Raw genomic sequence first — 19,080 nt, forward strand, 5'->3', positions numbered from 1 at the left:
TGCAACGTTAACAGACCGGAAGCGGGTAGAGTGGGTGAGGGAACAAACGCGGTTTAATGACATCCTAGTCGAAATCAAGGGGAAGTGGGCTTGGGCAGGGCATGGAATGTGAAGGTGAGATAACCGCTGGTCCTTAAGGGTAACGCAGTGGATTCCAAGGGAAGGCAAGCGCAGCAGGGGGCGGCAGAAAGTTCGGTGGGCGGATGACATTGAGAAGTTTGCTGGGATACGGTGGTCGCAACTGGCAAAGGGCGTGGTTAATTAGAGACATGGGAGAGGCCTTTGCCCTGCAGCGGGAGTAGTTAGGCTGATGATTCCTCAAGGCCTCTTTGAGAAGTTTCATAAGACAACACAGCCTTTGTGAGACAGAAGACGACATCGCCCGAAGGAGCTATGCTTGTCTCCACCCATTAACCGAGTTCTTCGCATTAAGGCACCCTTCAGAGGGGGTGTTCTTCGTACCCCGGGTGCAGAGGTACAGCCTTTGTCAAAAGTTTGGAGCCCAGAGGGTTTTCTTTTGAGCCACACTGTGTCGCTCTTAATGAATCTCTAGCGCTCCAAATTTCCTGAACGTGAGAAGATTTCTGGTACTGCCTCCTGCAATAGGTAGGACTTCCACGAATGCTCCTGGAGTCCCAATATAAAGCTTAGAAGTGAACTCCCTGGGCTCTAAACTTTTGACAAAGACTGTACATTCCCTCATCTCTAACGGCTGGTGCCTGTTCGACAGCCAGCGGGATGTGTATTGCGCCTGCCCCAATGCAACCCCTCCCTTGTGTCGGGTCGGTGCTGTGTCCAAGCTTTTCAAGGACATCAAGCCTGACTGGGCGCTTGCCTCCATGGCGGACGTGTGAACAGGCGCTACTTCCCCTGCGGGGGCATTGATTAGTGGATGTTTGTGTGTGAATCGCTAAGCAGAGTTTGAAGGTGACGTTCAGTGCATCAGGTATGACGTCACTGCACCGCCTATGGTATCCATGCCGGTAGCTAGGAGGTTCAGGGTTTGAGAGGGAGGGGGGGGGGGGGCGGCGGCTCTGGTATGAACAGCAAGATGAAAACTGAAATTTCGTATTGTGTATTGTATCGTATTGTTTTCTACTTTCAAATGCTCGTTGTTGGCTCAAAAGTGCTGGTTCGTCTACGGAGATGATTTGACGCTGGACTGCATCAGTCTTCAACTGCACCGTGGCCAATCGCCGGTCATGGGTATGTGCCATTAAGCCTGAGGACTTCATCATCATCTTCTTCTTCAACTGCGTGCTGCCTCCACCTGGTTCCAGCTCCACCTGGTGTGCCAGGGTCGCCTTCGCCGCGCACTTGGGCGCTGCTGTGTAATGAAGCAGCGTAATGGCGATTCGTTGCTATGTACGGCGAGGAACCGCGCCCAAGCAGCACAGGTAAGCGGCCCAATATTGGAAATGGGTGGTTTCAGTCTGGTCCTTTGTAGGACAGGCATTTGCCAATAAAATTAGGCAGTGGCTTAGCTCTGGTTAAGCCTGGATATACAAGCTAAAAGCTTCAGTTATGCTTGCTTATGCGAAGTTATGCGGAGGAGGAGACGGAAATCGGCGTGGTTAAAACTGCCCGCAGGAATGCGGAGAGGAAGGTTGCTGGATGCGACGCGGGCAACACGCGGCTGCAACGAAAGGTCAAACGGTGGGCGAAAGGTCAAACGGAGTCGGCGTTGGCGACGGCTGCGGCAGCGGCGAGAAGCGACCACCTGCGCGGCGCGTGACGTCACTCTGTTTCGCGCATGCGCATAACTCACCAGCTAGGCTCACGCGAAGCTCGGCTCTGACCCGCGTAGTGAAGCTTTTTGCTTCAAAATTTCCAATATTGGGCCGATTACCTGTGCTGGTGAGGCGGGCGTGGTCACTGTAGTAGGCTGCGGTGACTCTTGCTTTACAACGCACGCGGAAAATTCTCACTCAGTGTCTACAGTAAGCATCACTCCATTTTTCGAGCTACAGTGAGCGTTCCCTGAACTTTCAAATTTTTCTCGCGAATTACAGAGCGGCGAGCCGCAGGCCCATGTCTCCCAACCGATGGCTTCAAACCGGCCTCGTGGACATCGCGTCAGGAAATGTAATTTGGCCCTTTTCATGTGAAGGACGATGAATGTGGGCGCGCGCCAGTGTTGATTTTGTGTCGTTACGCCTTTTCAACTTGATTTTTCGGCGAATAAATGGGCCTTATATCTGCGTCTTCACTATTTGATCACAACGCGAGAGCTTGATGTTCACTGAAACTCCTTAAAAAGGCCATCTTGTTTGGCAGCTTCGTTTTATTCCTTTAAGTGATGAAACTTTTTTATTTGAAGAGTGAGAACCTCTTGACTACGTGATGGCGAGCAGTTTGGATACTCTGCGATTTCCGCCACTTGTGAATATGAATTTCACTGCATGCATCTTCGAGTGGTCGATCGCAAATTTACCATTCGTTTGTTTTTTGTGTGCGTACTGCAACACCTTTGGTAACATTGGCTTGAATGGTGTATTTAACGTGTGTGTGTGTGTGTGTGTGTTGTGCGTTGTTTTGTGTTTTGTATGTTGTGATGCCTAGCTAAACACGTACCTTCCCCGGCACCCACCGCTGTGCTTCCATCTGAAACGGCTCCCCTGCACTAGGGAACAGAGCGGAATGAACTAATACATGATCTCGCTCGCCACACGTCTCCGAGCAACCCTTGTTCGAATGATTGCATCGATGAGGATGAGAGGGCTATGGTGCAGTCTTGCTGCACGTTAACGAATTCATCATCCTAATGCGTGCGGACTAATCCGGTGGGTACCGACATCGAGCAAAATCGACCGGGCCGCCCATGTCATGAAACTGCGTGAAATAATGAACGTATAGTGCAGTGCGGTCGACCTACATACTTACGTGTTCCGAATCCCTCGGTCACTTGTATTTCAGACTCTGTTCGTAGTCTGTTTAGTTGTTTGTTCGCAGTTGGCCCAGCGCGAACACTCCGTCCCGTGGCATTGTCCGCTAATCGTCGCTTTCTACGCAGTTTGGTCAAAAACTTGACATCAGTACGCTCGCAAAGCATCTTACAATATCCTACAGTTGCTGCACAAAAGTGATGTCCAACAGAACGCCAGAGAACATCAGGCACACACACAAGATTTAGTCGCTGCTTAAGTTGCCGGAGACCGGCCTTTCATACACGCCTTAAACGAAAAATACAGCACGTCTCTCAGGAACCACTGATTGTGGCTTAGAAACCATCAGTGTTCAGTCCATTGACTGCAAAGTCCAATGGCCGAAGCTAAATTTGGTTTTGCAAATTGTTTCGTCACTACATGAAGCAGCCGTGGTTAACTATCAGCGTGAACTATTCGGTTGATCACTACGAGTCTGAACAGCAGTAAGAAGGTTATAAGGGTAGCTGTTTGGGAGGTTTGGTGCATTATGATGAAAAGTAACGCTCGATCCGACAGCACCGGATCGCGCATGTGGTATCCTCTTCAATCGTTTTGTCCGGTCTGATCGATCACTGCTCTTCGTCAGCAATAAGAAAAACAATACGCGAAGGCACATGTAGCAAACGTCTACCGAGAGAGTCCCTTGATTGGACTATAGTAGGGGGGGGGGGGGGGTACGACCCCATCTAGTGTCCATTAGCCCTTCACGCTCGGCTACCTCGACGGCTTCTCATTGCCCGAAGTTGTCTCTCCGGGACGGAGCTCAGCAACGTGGCATCCCGTTGTCCCCCCCCCCCCCTTTTTCTCCCTCCATTTTTCTTTTGGTTTTATTTTTTATTTCTGTTTTGAGATCACTGCGGCGACCCGCACAGGAGCAATGTGAAAGCAAAACGTCCAGATACTATATCGACGCCATCGTTGTTCTGACGTCCAAATCAACGTCCACGGCTACTGCGACGTCTAAGTGTGTTTTTGCCGTTTAATTAACAAATTACTCCACATCAATCAAATTTGGAATTTAGCGGCATTTTTTCGCCCACTACCTAATGCAATCAAGCTTTTTCATGTGTCTTTATAGAACATGAACATGCGGACAAAATCTGCGGACACTTTTTGATGGTGCGTACGTAACCATATAATGCTCTCGCATTACTATACGCTATCGCGTCATAAATCCTTAAGACGCACCTTAACAGCCTCCCCCCCCCCCCCCTCTAGTTTCAGTGGGCTAACACGACGGCCCCCACAAGAATTCTCCGACCTTTGTCTGACGCCTGCTTGTCTGTGAAAACAGAGCCTCGACCAGAAAGAGATGTGAAAATCAAAGTGATGGCCGAACCACTCTAAATCGTCAGTCTGTTTCTAGAGCGTAACTCTTGGTTGGTAGGTTGGCCTCATAAAATGGCACATACCCACTACGTGGTAGTGGCCAGGACACAGGCCGTGAACAGCTGGAAAGAGGAACGTTTATAGAGAAGGAAACTCTCGGGACTTTTAGTGCGTAACTCTTCGTTTTCGTTTCATTACCTTCAAGACCCCTTTCGGGTCGTTCGTGGATTCCGCGTCGTAGTCGGCGTTCTCGTTGTAACATTCCACCTGGCAACCATGGCAGAGCGAAAGCAGAGGAATGGACAACCAGAGGGCGGCTAGCAGCATAACACTCCACCTAGCAGCGGTGTCTTGTGTTGGTGTGCAAAAAGTTAGCTCAAATTTGAACATTTTCTAATACTACACTTGTCTATCGTAGTTCTCTTCGTCGTTTTTGGGGCACAGCCCACTCTTCCTTAGGGCAAATCATCCGGCCAAGGGTTGCTCGGAGAGAGAGAGAGAGAAAAAACTTTATTGTACAAGGAATTCGGGGCACGCCCCAGGGTCCCCGCACGACCCCACTGCACTCAAGTGTTTATGTTCCTAAGGTCCATAACACTGGCAGCCCGGCCGGTTGCGATGGTCTGCACGGCCGGGTCCTCCGAGCGCAGCAGGGTCTCCCAGTCCTCCCAGGTCTTGAGATTCTCTAGGTCCCGCGGGGGAGGGTCCGCCGGGCAGAGGGAAAGGATGTGGAGGGAAGAGGCGAAGGGTTCTGGGCATAGGGCGCAAGCAGGAGTGGGGAAGGAGGGATGATAGTGGGCTAGGGTAAGGGGTGAGGGAAGAGAGTGTGTCTGTAGTCGACGCCAGAGCGTTGCGTGTTTGTTATCTAGGGAGGGGTGGGGCGGGGGGTAGAGCTGGCATGAGGCTCTGTGCGCCTGGGTCAGCTCGCTGAATGAGTGCATGCGCTCCTTCGTGAATCCCCGATCAGAGGCCACCTGAGCCCGGTTTAAAGAACCTCGGGCTAAAAGGTTGGCGGCCTCGTTTCCGGAGACTTCACGCGATTGGATAGGCGGCAGCTCGCACGCTATTGCCTGCTGTCAGAGAACCCAGTCCAGACGGACGTGCTGGTGTGTTCTACGGCGGATGCAGTTGGATAACACTGGATATGTCCTAAGTATTAAGGCGAAGGCCTTTAAAGCCTCATTGTTGTCGACAGAAGACTGTAAGCAGAAGTTTGTCAGCAGAGGTGTCACGCTTTTGACGGGTGTCCACCGCTATATGTGAGACAGTTAGTGCATAATTGCCTTTCCTCAAATACAATTTTCATTTTCTTCATTACAGCCCCTCTTCTTCCTTCCTGTACGGTGCGGGTGTCCACCGAGATGACAGAGAATTACTGCACCATTTCCTTTCCTCAAAAAGCGTTGCGTTCAAAGGGCAAGACATCGCGCCGAACGGGTGACGACGTTCTGTGGACTCCCTGGCAGCGCTTCAACACGCTGTCGCGTTCGACTGCTAAAGGCGAAGCTTAAGAGTCATTAATTCGCAGTTAATTAGTATGTAGTCATTTATCAGCAATTAAACATTAATTAGTAATTTGTCATTGCTTGGTAATTATTCAATAATTATGTGTGACATCATCCAGTCGTGACGTCACAAGTGCCACAGAGGCAGTCAAAGTGCTGCGGAAAACACTTTCGCCTCTACGCACTGAATTTTTATAGCACGCAGTTCAAGCGACCAATTGTCTAGACTGTGCCTAGTGATCACTTCGTAATTTTCAGTAAAGGCTGCGCTATAATTGACAACACAATTCTCATTTTTGAACAAATTTTCGTCCTAGCTGGCTTCGAGTGGATGACGCCTTTTTGGAAACGAAAAGAAAAAGCCTTGGTCAATGTTCTCGTGATTTAGGATTATAACCATCCAAGTTTCCAGTCAAACTTTCCAGTCAGCTGGAACTAGTACTCACTTTAGGTAAATGTTTATTCGTATAGGCCTAAGGAACAATCAAGTACTGTTGGGAATGGGCATCCCACCACTGCCACCACTGCACTGTTGGGACTGGGCCTCCGAGCCTGGTCACCACGGTGGGGACTGTAGCATCTCAGCCTGCTGCCTCTGTTGCGCAGAGCTGAGCCAAGAAACGGTCGAGGCGACGGTGAGTCAAAGGACGTACAGTATGTACAAGGGCTTTTACATAATAGGTACAATGGCCGAGAGCACAACGGGCTAGCACAAAGGAGTAGGGCGGCCCCGGGAGAGCGTAGCTCCGGCCTGATGGCTCGTCTGCTGCCCGTCTGCTGCTGCGGCTTGTTGTTATTGTTGTGACTGAGAGAAGGATGAAAAGGAAATTGCACGGGCCTGCTACTGGCTCGAGCCAAGCCACCACCGCTGCCACGTGCAGATAGAGGAGAAGTAAGAGATCAGAGGAAAGAGAGAAGGAAAGAAAAGACGCGCGTCGCAGCAATAACTGCGTCCGCCGGAGCGGACGCTGCTGGAAATATCAGATAAGCGGCCGAAGCCGCGCTCGCCGAAGCGAGGACGCTGCTGCGGCTCAGCGCGGCTCTGTTTTTATAGCCGCCGTTGACTTGCGCCAGCCAGCCGTTCAAACCCTCCAGTCAAGTCACGGCACTGGCCCCCGTTCTAATTGGATGAATGCTCGAGAGGGCTCGGCCGTTGAAGGTTTGCAGACTGGAAAGGGCTGCCGGCGAAGCGTCGTAGAAATCTCGAGCCGACGCTAGTGAGGAGGAGGAGGAAGGGTCTGCGCCGGCGAGCCAGGATGACTAATGGTGCAAGCCGCGACATGCTCGATGAGAGTCCGGGCTTGCTTTGCGCAATGGCGGGAGCACGGCGCTGGTTTCCAGAGAAGCCAGCGGAATGTGGGCTCGAGCACAACAGTACCCACAGTACATCACCGGCCAGCCGGGAGAAAGTTTATAAACGAAATTTTTTTCAGCCTGACTACGCCCACTGCAGCGCAAAGGCGTCTCCCATGTCTCCCCAATTAACCCTGTCCTTTGCCAGTTGCGGCCACCGTATCCCCGCAAACCCATTAATCTCATACGTCCACTTAACTTTTGGCCGCCCCCTGCTACGCCTGCCTTCTCTTGGAACACACTCCGTTACCCTTACAGACCAGCGGTTATCTTCCATTCACGTTACACGCCCTGCCAAAGACTTTCTTCGTGATTTTGACTAGGATGTCATTAACTCGCGTTTGTTCACTCACCCACTCTGCCCGCTTCCGGTCTCCTAACGTTACACCTATCATTTTTCTTCCCATAGCTCGCTGCGTTGTTCTTAACGAACCAACCAATTTTGTTATCCCCCATGTTTCTCCCCATACGCGAGTCCCGGCAAGATGCAGCTTTTGTATACTTTTCCCTTGCGGGATATTGGCAAACTGCCATTGATGATCACTATATATTTCATTATAACAATCAATATAACCGCAGATACCTCGCGGCAAGCTGGCATGGTTTTGCTATTAACGGTCTTAATTGCTCGATGCGAGCAACTGACATTAATATATAACTTCAATAATTTCATTACCGTACCTTACAACACTTGAATATACAAATTTTTTTGTCCAAGAATGCTACATATGATTTTTTCCGAGAACTTGTTCGGCCACGATTGCCCATTGGCGTCAAAGGAAAATAGGAGGCGGTCATAAGGGACTATTTAATCGTCGAGGGAAGCCCTTAATAAAACACACGTACACTACGGCACCAAGAAGAATAGGCTGGGCGAAGGCGCACATATCGCGTTAAAGCACATATCGCGTTAAAGACATCATTCAAGCCGATCTTATCAAAAGCTTTGCAGTCCTTACACACAGACACACAAAAAAGAACTGAATGGTAACTCTGATCGATCACTGTATGCATGCAGTGGAACTTATCTGTTCTTTACTCATACGTAACGCAAATCGAAGCAAGCGCCAAACCTACCCGCGTTGACGTAGCCAAGAGGTTTTCACCCCTGAAATGCACAGAAAGTTTCGTCCCTTAAAGCAATAAATGGAGGCCGTCAAACAGGACGACCTTTAAGAAGCTTCAGTGCACATCCAGCTCCAACTCTGTGACCATGTGGTGACCACGGTCGTGACATTTACACACTACGCGCTCAGAAATCAGAAGGGGGCAAATCAGATCACAGTAAATCAAGTTCAAAGCGTCACAACACAAAACACACACGAGCGTGCACACACATTCAACGTTCTTCAGATGAAAAGCGGCCAGTCCGACGCCGTGACGTCATGTCCAGGACGCTGGTTTGTTGTCAGCGGATGGCCGACGAGAAGCTACAGCCAGCGGCCAATTCGCTAACAAAATGTGAATGTACGCTGAATACTGGGTCCCGTTGGGAGGATGCAGTGAAGCGCACTGCAGGCAATCAGCGTTTCAAAGCAAGGCGAGCCGCATCCTGATTCAGCCACCACTTCCGGGTCCGTCGTCTATAGCAGCGAATCGCAACTCCGCTGTTCCATTACACGGCGGTTCCCAAATGCGGCGTAACGGCGATTCTTGGAACACCGTGCTTTCTATAGCACGCATTTGAAGCGCAGTCCAGCCGTAAGTCTTGTCGGTAGAGTAACGCGCAACTTTTTCATCAACATCAAGCATTGATAATTATAAACAATACACTACGATAGAATACAATTCAACAAAACACATTATTTCATTTTTTCCTTAGATGTTCCTGTTCACTAGATATTCGCCGATCCTCCACACTCCAGCCACCAGAATCGACGTCTTAGATGGTGCAATGACGTCATACCTGATGCGCTGAACGTTGTCTTTAAAGTGTCCTTAACAATCACACAAACATTCACACACCCACACAAAAAGCACTCGATTTAAACACGCACGCCCGGCGCTTATGTGGGCTTGTTGTCTCCTTTTTTGTTCTTGCCTCCTTTTTTCTTGCCTTCTTCGGTCTCTTCTTCGGTCTCTTCATCGACCCCGAAGATCTCCTTTAACAGCTGGGCTACAGCTCCGACCCGAGACAAGGGAGGAGGGGCGTCTTGTTGGCAGGCCCAGTACACGTCCCTTTGGATGTCGAACAAGCACCAGCCTTGGGATATCGTCGGCACGTACCTCTCCACCTGGGCGTACGAAGAACAGGGCCACTGCAGGGGGCTCTAAAGGGCAACTGCGTTAAGTTGTAGAGATCGACGAGCTTAAAGAAACTCGCAGGTAAACTGCGCGAAGCCGGTTTTGGGCTAGCATTTGAAATGGCGAATTAATGGCCGATTAATACCGCGGTGGTCTTCAAGCTACTCCGCTGCGCACAACGCCAAGTGAGGGGCGCATATGATGACGTCATCGAAGGTACCAGCACATTTTCAACGCATCAACCCTTGCTTTGAGGGAAAAAGCCACCGAAGGCAAAGCCAGCCGAGCGTTGTACGGAAGGTGTGGTTGAAGGCAGAGGTAATTTTAAATCTTACCTTCCGTGACGTCCCACTAAGCTTCCCCGCACTTTTTCGGTGCTTTGAGAAGAAGCCTAAAATTCAGTCGTGGATTAGGTCACTATTTTAAACGCTAGCTCAAGAACACTTGGCAAGCTTTACCCACGGCCTCAATAGGTCGGCTCCTAGAATACCGCGGAATTCTCGGAAAGTGGTGCAATTGCCCTTTAATGCGAAGAGCTCCGTTTACAGGTGGTCACATCTGTTTCTCCGTCGGTCGACATCAATTTTTGGAGCAAAAGCTCCACTTCTCACGCACAAAACATCATGGTCATGTTACGGCCCAGATTTGACCTTGAAGCGGCCTCAAATTACAAGTACTGGAGCAGGGCAGAATGGTGGGCCTGTTGGTAAGGCATGTCAAGGGAGAAAACCAGCCAAAAAAGACGGAAACACAAGAAGAGAACGACGTGTCGTTCTCTTCTATTTGCGCCTAGGTTAAATTATTTGCCCCTAGGTGGCTTATTCCAAGTTTCCAGATGCAAAACCAACTAGCCCGTCATCATGCCTTACTGAAAAAGTTCTGGTGTAGGTGGGAATCGAAACTGGGCCTCCGGCATAGCAGACAAGGGCACTTCCACTCCGCCACTAGTGTTTTTATTGCGGAAGCAATATTACGACAGGTTTCAGCCCTGCGCGTCGGGGCGGCCGCGAGGCACGTTTGACCTTGAAGTGCGGCGCGAGGCGCGCCGCACTACAGCTGTAGCCGCTTCCGCTGCCGAGTGGAGGCGCTGCCCTCGCCGCGCTCTCGCCAACTGCGGAGCGTGGAGAGGAGGCTGGAGAACGGCAAGGGGGGTATGAAATGCGTTCGCTCGCTTGCCGACTACGTTGTTATGCCGCCTGATAAACAGAAAGGGAGGCTACGTCGGCTTGACGAAGCCAGGAAACGGCAACGGGCTTCGGAGACAGATGAACGCGAACAGCGCCTTGCTAAGCGGCGCGCTCAAGACACTTGTAGACGGGCGCACCGCGCCTCTATCGAAACCGAATCGTCTACAACCGGTGATGACCCCAATGGAACGCTATAGATGCTTACGCAACCTACCAGGTTTAACCAAAGGTAAACCCCAGCATTTTTTCTTTCTTTTTTTGAAGGGGGTGCGAGGGGGGAATGAATTAAGGCGCGTCTAGTGAATGCACAAATGTCTAAGAAACGTATCTTCGAGATATGTACTGAGGCGTGCATGAATAATTTAATTTTGAGCATGTGAATTAGATATCCCAATTAAGCGAGTAGCGAAGTATGTTTCCGATTAATTTCCGTCGTGCAAGGTGCGAAGTCGTAGCGCCATCATGCGGCACCAACTGAAAACCCAACGCGCAATGTACGGCGATGGTCCAGCAGATGGCGTGTGTCCAGTGAATGCACAGATGTCTTGGAAACGTTTCTTCTAGTTATGTACTGAGGCGTTCATGAATAATTTAATCATGAGCGTGTAAATTACGGATGTTCCGGCGACCTTTCGCTCCAACTAAACAGGTTCAGCCGAGCTGAACCACAGCCGATTTTTTTGTCTCGCAAGGGCTGCGCACCCCTCCGGTATGGACATGAAACTTCTAAAAGGAGCTTTGATGACAACTCGATCGAATTCTACTCGTTAGAGACGATGAATTCTAAGTCTCTTTCCCACTATGTGCATGTTTGCTGGCCGCCGAAAGACTATTTGTTACTGAGACAATTGCATTTAAAAATTCACTTTTCTTCACGCAGCCCGATTCAAACTCGTGATGTCGAGATCTAAAACGACTCGGTGGTCACCGTTTAGCAGTGAATGGCGGTTTAGGTTTGGTTTAGTTTATGTGGGTTTAACGTCCCAAAGCGACTCGGGCTATGAGAGACGCCGTAGAGAAGGGCTCCGGAAATTTCGACCACCTGGGGTTTAGCCTAACGTCTACTAGTAGCACAACAACTTCATTCCTCGGAAGGGAGAGGAAGGGAACCGCGCTATATAAGGATTAAAGGTCATTTTGCAACAAAAGAGCGAATAATTAAAAAGTAAACCAAATAGTATATATTGTCAGTGGACCGCCGCAACCTTCGCCCTGACGGCCCTCCGCTCCTGCTCGTCGTTCCTCAGCGTCTCCGCTCGTCTGTCCTCGCGGAACTACACGGCCTGCCCACCGCGGGACACCTCGGTGTCTCCCGCACGTACGATCGGGTCCGACGCCGCTTCTTTTGGCCCGGCCTTTACCGTAGTGTTCGCCTTTACGTTGCCAGCTGCGACCTCTGTCAACGCAGGAAGCGGCCCTCCACTTTGCCTGCCGGCCTTCTGCAACCTATCGACGTACCTCTGCAACCCTTTCATCGTGTCGGACTAGACCTCCTCGGACCTTTTCCTACGTCCAGTTCCGGCAACCGTTGGATAGCTGTCACGACTGACTACGCCACTCGGTACGCTATCACAAGTGCATTACTAACCAGTTGCGCCACTGATGTCACCGATTTCCTGTTGCAAAATGTCATCCTTCATCACGGTGCCCCACGCCATTTGCTGACGGACCGCGGCCGCTACTTTTTGTCCCGGGTAGTTGACGACATACTCCCGTCCTGTTCCACGCAGCATAAACTCACTACAGCGTACCATCCTCAAACGAACGGGCTTACCGAGCGCCTGAATAGGACCCTCACTGACATGCTATCTATGTTCGTCGCACCCGACCATCGTGATTGGGACATTGCCTTGCCCTATGTAACATTTGCTTACAATTCATCGCGGCATGACACCACGGGCTATTCGCCTTTCTATCTTTTGTATGGCCGGCATCCTGCGTTGCCATTGGATACACTCCTGCCGCCTTCTTCGGCCTCGACCACGGAGTACGCACGTGATGCCATCGCCAGAGCAACCATGGCCCGCGAAATCGCCCGCGACTGTCTCACCGCCTCCCAGGCCTACCAGAAGTCAGTTTACGACCGCCGACATCGCCCAGTACACTACACGCCAGGATCACTCGTCCTCGTTTAGTATCCCTCTCACCGTGTCGGCCTTTCAGAGAAACTACTTCATCAGTATAAGGGCCCTTATCGCGTGCTCTGTCAGGTGACCGACCTGACTTATGAGGTTGCCCCCCTCGATCCTCCGTCGTCATCCCCCCCCCCCCCCCCCCCCTGCCACTGACGTTGTTCACGTGGTTCGCCTTAAGCCATACCGTGCACCTGCACCGTCTTCCACTTAGCATCGGGACGATGCTTTCGCCGCCGGGAGTTGTGTCAGTGGACAACGAAGAAGACAGTGCTGGGCTTGTGCACGCAGCGCGAAGAGAACGAAGTGTGATCTGTGCGCCGTTCGCCGGCAGTGGTTCGACTGAGCTGCTGTCGGCATCCCTCAGTGACTACTCCTTGTGTGCGTACATTTACGTAACAATATGTTTGAGTATATGACGAAACCCGACAGCCACCGACATCAAGGAGCCTAGGGGATGTTTTTTATTATTTTCAATTTGTGGTGAATTTAAAGATAATTGATCAGAAAGCAGGAGAAAAAAACTACCACATGCCCCTGGTGAGATCCGAACCGACGATATCCGAATTTGGCCTCCGGTGCTCTACCAACCGAGCAACGGCTACGGCTGTCCACTCTTCTGCTTTAGGGGGTATTTAAGTGTAGTGTTACCGAACCTTGAGAGTGTTCACCAGCGCCACTCTTGTGCATAGCGGCAGACAGGGTGTTGCGTCCTGTATGGCCGCTAGTGTCACGTAGGTACGTGATCGAACGGTGAGGGCGGAAGTTGTGCGAGAACCCCCCTATGCAGTCTCTTATCCTGCCGAGAACCGAACGAACGACGGCGTGGCTATTTTTCAAACCACTCAAACAGCTTTTCTTAACCATTGAAGCACTTTGTGTTAATCGCTCTTAAATACTGCTGAACCACTGCCACCATTGGCCCCATCGTATTGTTTCCAGCGCATCACTGGGTGTTTTGATGATGATTGTTTAACGTCCCAAAGCGACTAAGGCTATGAGGGACACCATAATGAAGGGTTCGGAATAATTTCGACCACCCGGGGTTCTTTACCACGCGCTGACATAGCAGAGTACAGGGAGCTCTAGTATTTCGGCACCATCTAATTGCGACCACCGAGGCCGGGATCGAACCCGCGTCTTTTGGGCCAGCAGCCGAGTGCCATAATCACTGAGCCACCGCGGCGGCTCCCATCATTGGGTGCGAATTTGGGTGTGGGGATGTTAGGACGGGTCAAAGCTTTGTCCAGTTTGGCGGGTCCATGTTTGGCACGAGGCCGATGCGACTGGGCGACGCACGGAATCTTTATAGGTGAGCTTGCGCTAGCTTTCCGTGACGTCAGCGGAGACGGAGTCACACTAACTAAACTGGCTCCTTCGGGCAAAGAAAATTGAATTAAAATTGTACCGACAAGGGCATACTGGGGCGTAGTTCTCGAAGTGAGCATCCACCTTCAAATGGGCTTCTGCCTGAGACCTCCAAGTCCGCCACTGTGTGACAGTGTCCCCCAAACACGGTCAACACTTATCAGCGCATTTATGAACACGTGAAGATCTCCCATTATTTTCCGGATCGGTGGTAATCGTTTTTTTTTTTTGTACGAAATTTTATTCCAGTGACTGGGTAATACCTGTTGCAATAGTCCACGTCGGCCGGGCAACAGGCGCTAGCTTGATTTCTGTCTAATTTCAGAAGCGAAATAAAAACTACCCGTAGCGGCGCGACGAGTCATGCCGGCGCTCGGGACCACTCACAGAGGACGAGGAAAGAATTAAAAAAAAGTGGCCTGGCTTAGCTTATGGTTAAGCCTAGGATGCGAAGCATAGGCCGCCGGCGGAGGCTGCGCGTCCGCAAGCGAGCGCACGAGTTGAGCCCCAGCTCTCACAGCTGTTGTGACGTCATATCACGTGGTGCGCCAATGTAGGTCAAGTGGTAGCTACGCGGCCGTGCGCGGCGCAGCAAGGAAGAGCTCGGTTGTGCGGCTAGTATGCTTCGCATAAAAAACAGTGAGTGCAAAACTGAGCGGTAAAGGAAACATTAAAAACTTGCGCCACCTTGCAAGCACAAAGTGAATACAGCCGCGTAAGCGCTGAGTCGCCGCCTAATTTCATTATCATCCTGGATCGCCAGTTTACAGCATAACAGAGGGTGCTTCATCATCATCATCAGCCTGACTACGCCTACTCCAGGGCAAAGGCCTCTCCCATATCTCTCCAGTTGATCCTCCCTATCTCCGCAAATTTCTTAATCTCATCCGCCCATATAACTTTCTGCCGCCCGCTGCTACACATGCCTTCTCTTGGAATCCACTCCGTTACCCTTAAGGACCAGCGGTTATCGTGCCTTCGCATTACATGCCCTGCCCTAGGCCACTTCTTCCTTTTGATTTCAACTAGGATGTCATTAACCCGGGTTTATTCCCTCACCTACTCCGCCCGCTTCCGACCTCTTAACGTTACATCTATTTTTTTTCTTTCCATAGCTCGCTGCGTTGTCCTTAACTTAAGCTGAACCTTCTTAGTTAGCCTCCACGTTTCTGATCCTTCGGTGAATACCGGTATAATACAGATGTATGTCACACCGTTTGAAGTAAGTAGGCAGCAGATATGGCATTGAGGTTTTTTTTTCTGCACCAAATAAGCTCGGCAAATTGTGCGCATTGTAGATAGAAGGGCCAGGAAGAAACGAAAAAAAAAAAAACAAAAGAAGGTTGCCAGATCAAGCATGACCTGGGGTTTGTCCCTTGTGCTGAAGGGGTTGCGTATGAAGTGCCTTTCACGTGCGGGAAGACCTACATAGGTCAAACAGGAAGGTGCTTGAACACCTGCCTAAGAGGCCACAACACTTCTTTGAAAAAGGCTCCATCGTCAAACTTGACCTTGCATTACAGGAAATGTCCCCGGAATAACCAACTTGATTCTTCAGAAAAATCATGTACCCCCATTTTTAATGCAACTAGGATCCTGTACAAGCACAAAGATAAACTAACAAGGGAAATCAGTGAAGCGTTTCATATCCAGAAAAACAGTGACTCTTGCGTGAGCACCCCCTCTGTAACAGTTCATGACTGTGAATTGAATTATCTTGATCCAGGTGATTGATGTCCAGGGGCAGAAACGTGGAGGCTAACAAAGAGGGTTCAGCTTAAGTTAAGAACAACGCAGCGAGCTATGGAAAGGAAAATGATAGGTGCAACGTTAAGAGATCGAAAGCGGGCGGAGTGGGTGAGGGAACAAACGCGGGTTAATGACATCTTAGTTGAAATCAAGAGGAAGAAAAGGGCTTGGGCAGGGCATGTAATGCGAAGGCAAGATAACCGCTGGTCCTTCAGGGTCACGGAGTGGATTCCAAGAGAAAGCAAACGTAGCAGGGGACGGCAGAAAGTTAGGTGGGCGGATGAGATTAAGAAGTTTGCGGGGATACAGTGGCGGCAACTGACAAAGGACAGGGTTAATTGGAGAGACATGGGAGAGGCCTTTGCCCTGCAGTGGGTGTAGTCAGGCTGATGATGATTGATGTATCAGTATAGCATTTGGTGTTGCCATGCGCTTTTGGTTGTCGATTGAGTATATATTGCGTGTTGTTTCTAAGAAACTTTCAGTTGATAGTCAGTGGCGGTCCTGTTGTCCTCCTCTTTCTTTGTCCCTCGTCTCAGCGCTGTTTTATTTCCCAGCAGTATGTACCAACTTGCTCAACTCTCCGTTTTATTGATGTTGTATATTTTCCTCATGAGGGATATCGGTAAACTGTCATTGATTATCTGAGAGAAGCTGCCATATGCGCGGCACCCTATTCTTATTAGTCTAGTTATTTCCCTCTCATGATCCGGATCACCGGTCACTACCTGCCGTAAGCAAGGGTGCTCTAACTGGTCTCAAACTAAGTTGTTTCTCCTTAAGGAGTTTCAAATTACTGTGATTAACTTAGTCAGCTATGGAATTTAAAATGCCAGAGATGACGGCTAAGCGAGAGCAATAGTGTGAAGTGATGTCGTTATTATAAGTGGCTATTTATTCTTAATAAAAAAAAATGGAAGGAAAAGATGTTGCTAGCCACGTCATCTGCCATATAAACTTGAAGCACCTGAGCTGCGTCTAGCGGCAATAAAATGACAGGGAGAGGACAGGGAGAGAGACATAAAGGTAGGAGCGGTAGAAAAAATGGTAGGGGGAGGGCGTATATGTATAAATACAGGATAATGAAATATTAAACGGCTCGGGGAATTTCATTTTGGGTGGGTACGAACGTGGGAACAGTACGCACTGTGGGTGGACGGAAAGCCTGTAGTTCCGCAGGCAGCGAACGTAATGTGGCCAACATTGGAAGTGGATGGTTTCACTCTGGTCCATTGTAGGACCGGCCTGTGCCAATACGCGTCCAATATTGGGCCGATTAATTGTGATGCTTGGGTCTTTAAGAAGCGCTGAAGAAATACTGAACTGCTCCGTCAAATGACTACCGCGTTTTAATTGTGCACAAAGAGACCGCTCCCATCGAAATCTGAGCTTTTATAAAATGAGAAAATGCTGAAAAACGAAACGCAAGTGCCTATGCCACCCGCCGATTCCCTCCATCGCCATTCACGTCAAAATGTCGATCACAGATCCGTTTACGCTCTGCATGTCACTAGTTTGAGTCAGGAGGCGGGAAGATTTTTCACTGGGATTTTTTCATTAATAAATCCGTCTTTCGCTGACAGACGTAGGAAGAGCGTTAGAATAGATTTATTACAAGAACGAAAACTGAACAAGGTGTCCATAAGTGCCCCTTGAAGGGTAATAGAGTGATATGTAAGCGAAGGTAAACGCAGACGGGAACCGCATAGATAGTCATGAGAATGAGGGTGAAGAGGGTCGCCGGAAAATTCGGCGTTGACGTTATTTTTTCTGCACCTTGCAAGTTGTCGCGTTTGTGCAATTTGGCTAGAAAAGATAAGCAAAAGAAGGTTCTGTGTGAACCACAGGAATAAGTTCGTACAGTGTACATGCAATTTAATATATCAGATTCCCCTGAGTTGTGGTAGGGTGTATACATTGGGCAAACTGGCCGCTGCATCAACATTAGATTATTAGAGCATGCCAATTCCTTAAATGATTCAAGGGGGCCGCATCTGCCTAAGCACTGTAACACTTGCAAGCACGATGACAAAGATTGTAATCCGCTTTTCGACAGGACTAAGGTAATCGGACGCTGGAGGGATAAGAAAGAACGGGAAACTATCGAAGCCTCGGAAATCGCGAGATTAGGGCCTGACAAATGTGTTAGCGATGCTTCAGTACACCTGTACAGCAAGGATTAAAAGCGTACGTTGTTGGGCTAGTCGGTCAATCATGGTGAATACAAGGGGGGTACTGCGCACAAAAAGACAAGGAAGGATAAAGATCAAACAGAAGGATAAAGATTGCGTAAGTGACCCTTCTATCAAACTGTATCACAATGAAGACAGGTTTTTGGTTTCATCATGTGTGTGATGTGACAGTTTTGAAACTATAAAAGGAGTGTCGTGTTTTCAAATAAAGTTAGTCGCGAGTCTGCGCTTGTTGTGTTATCTTCTTGTCCTTGTCTTTTTGTGCGCAGTACCCCCCTTGTATTCTCCAGTACAGCAAGGAGTTGGAGTTCCTTGATTTCACGAGAAGAGTGTGGCTTTTGTTTTTGTGGTTGGCGTGCATGCGCTTTTCTGTTGAAGGAAAAAGGAGTTGGTGGAATAAATGAGTTGTTAGTCTGCGTTTGTCCTGTGTGGTTCTCTTTCTCTTGTCCCGTCCTTTTTACGCAGTTTTATATGTTCTCATCATGAGAATGGTTTGGTTTATGGGGGTTTTAACGTCCCGTAGCAACTCAGCCTATGACGAAGGCCGTAGTGAAAGGCATGAGTCATGAGAATGAATCACATTTGAAAAGTTGCGTGTATAAGGCTCTGGAGTTGGCGCGCAGGGCAAGGTTAATTGGGAGTTTAGAGAGGCATTGCGCACAGCTGGGTTAGTGGCAAGTGTCGGTGTCATGAAGGATAGCGCAGCTCACCTTTGCCTTGAGGGACTGCATGCCGTCGTAGACCAGCATGTGCACGCCGTCCTCCGTGATGATGTAGTTGCTCATGTCGCTCACCTCGTAGTTCTTGACGAGCTTCTCGTCGCAGGTGAGGTCCATGTCGCCCATGTGCGCGCCGTCGCAGCGATCCCGGAATTTCGTGATCGGCTTGCTCTTGTTGGCGGCGTACAACATGACGCCCAGAGTGGAGGAGAACAGGACCGTGTACTTGTCCCCCAAAGCTCGCGTCTTGTTCGCGGCGTACTCGGCCACCGGCTGCGGGAACGCGCGATACGCCAGACCGCCAAGTGTGAAGAAATTTGTCATCTAATCGGTGCTACGCCTGGATTGCTCCACTGCAGGAATGCATGGCTAGAT

The 19,080-nt window shown here is 49.9% G+C and overlaps 1 protein-coding gene across 1 annotated transcript; it reads right to left on the reverse strand.

Moving 5' to 3' along the window:
• Positions 1-8,699: 8,699 nt before the first annotated feature.
• On the reverse strand, positions 8,700-19,075 carry LOC149348830 (uncharacterized). The gene is made up of 2 exons (XM_089585919.1): positions 18,697-19,075; positions 8,700-9,348 (listed from the first exon to the last, which is right to left on the reverse strand). Exons 1-2 carry the CDS (start codon positions 19,027-19,029, stop codon positions 9,121-9,123), a joined length of 561 nt encoding a protein of 186 aa, XP_089442045.1. The 5' UTR covers positions 19,030-19,075; the 3' UTR covers positions 8,700-9,120.
• Between the last annotated feature and the right edge of the window lie 5 nt (positions 19,076-19,080).

The sequence above is a fragment of the Amblyomma mixtum genome, chromosome 4 (genome assembly GCF_055824585.1).
Source record: "Amblyomma mixtum isolate Tamu chromosome 4, ASM5582458v1, whole genome shotgun sequence".
NCBI classification, from domain to species: domain Eukaryota; kingdom Metazoa; phylum Arthropoda; class Arachnida; order Ixodida; family Ixodidae; genus Amblyomma; species Amblyomma mixtum.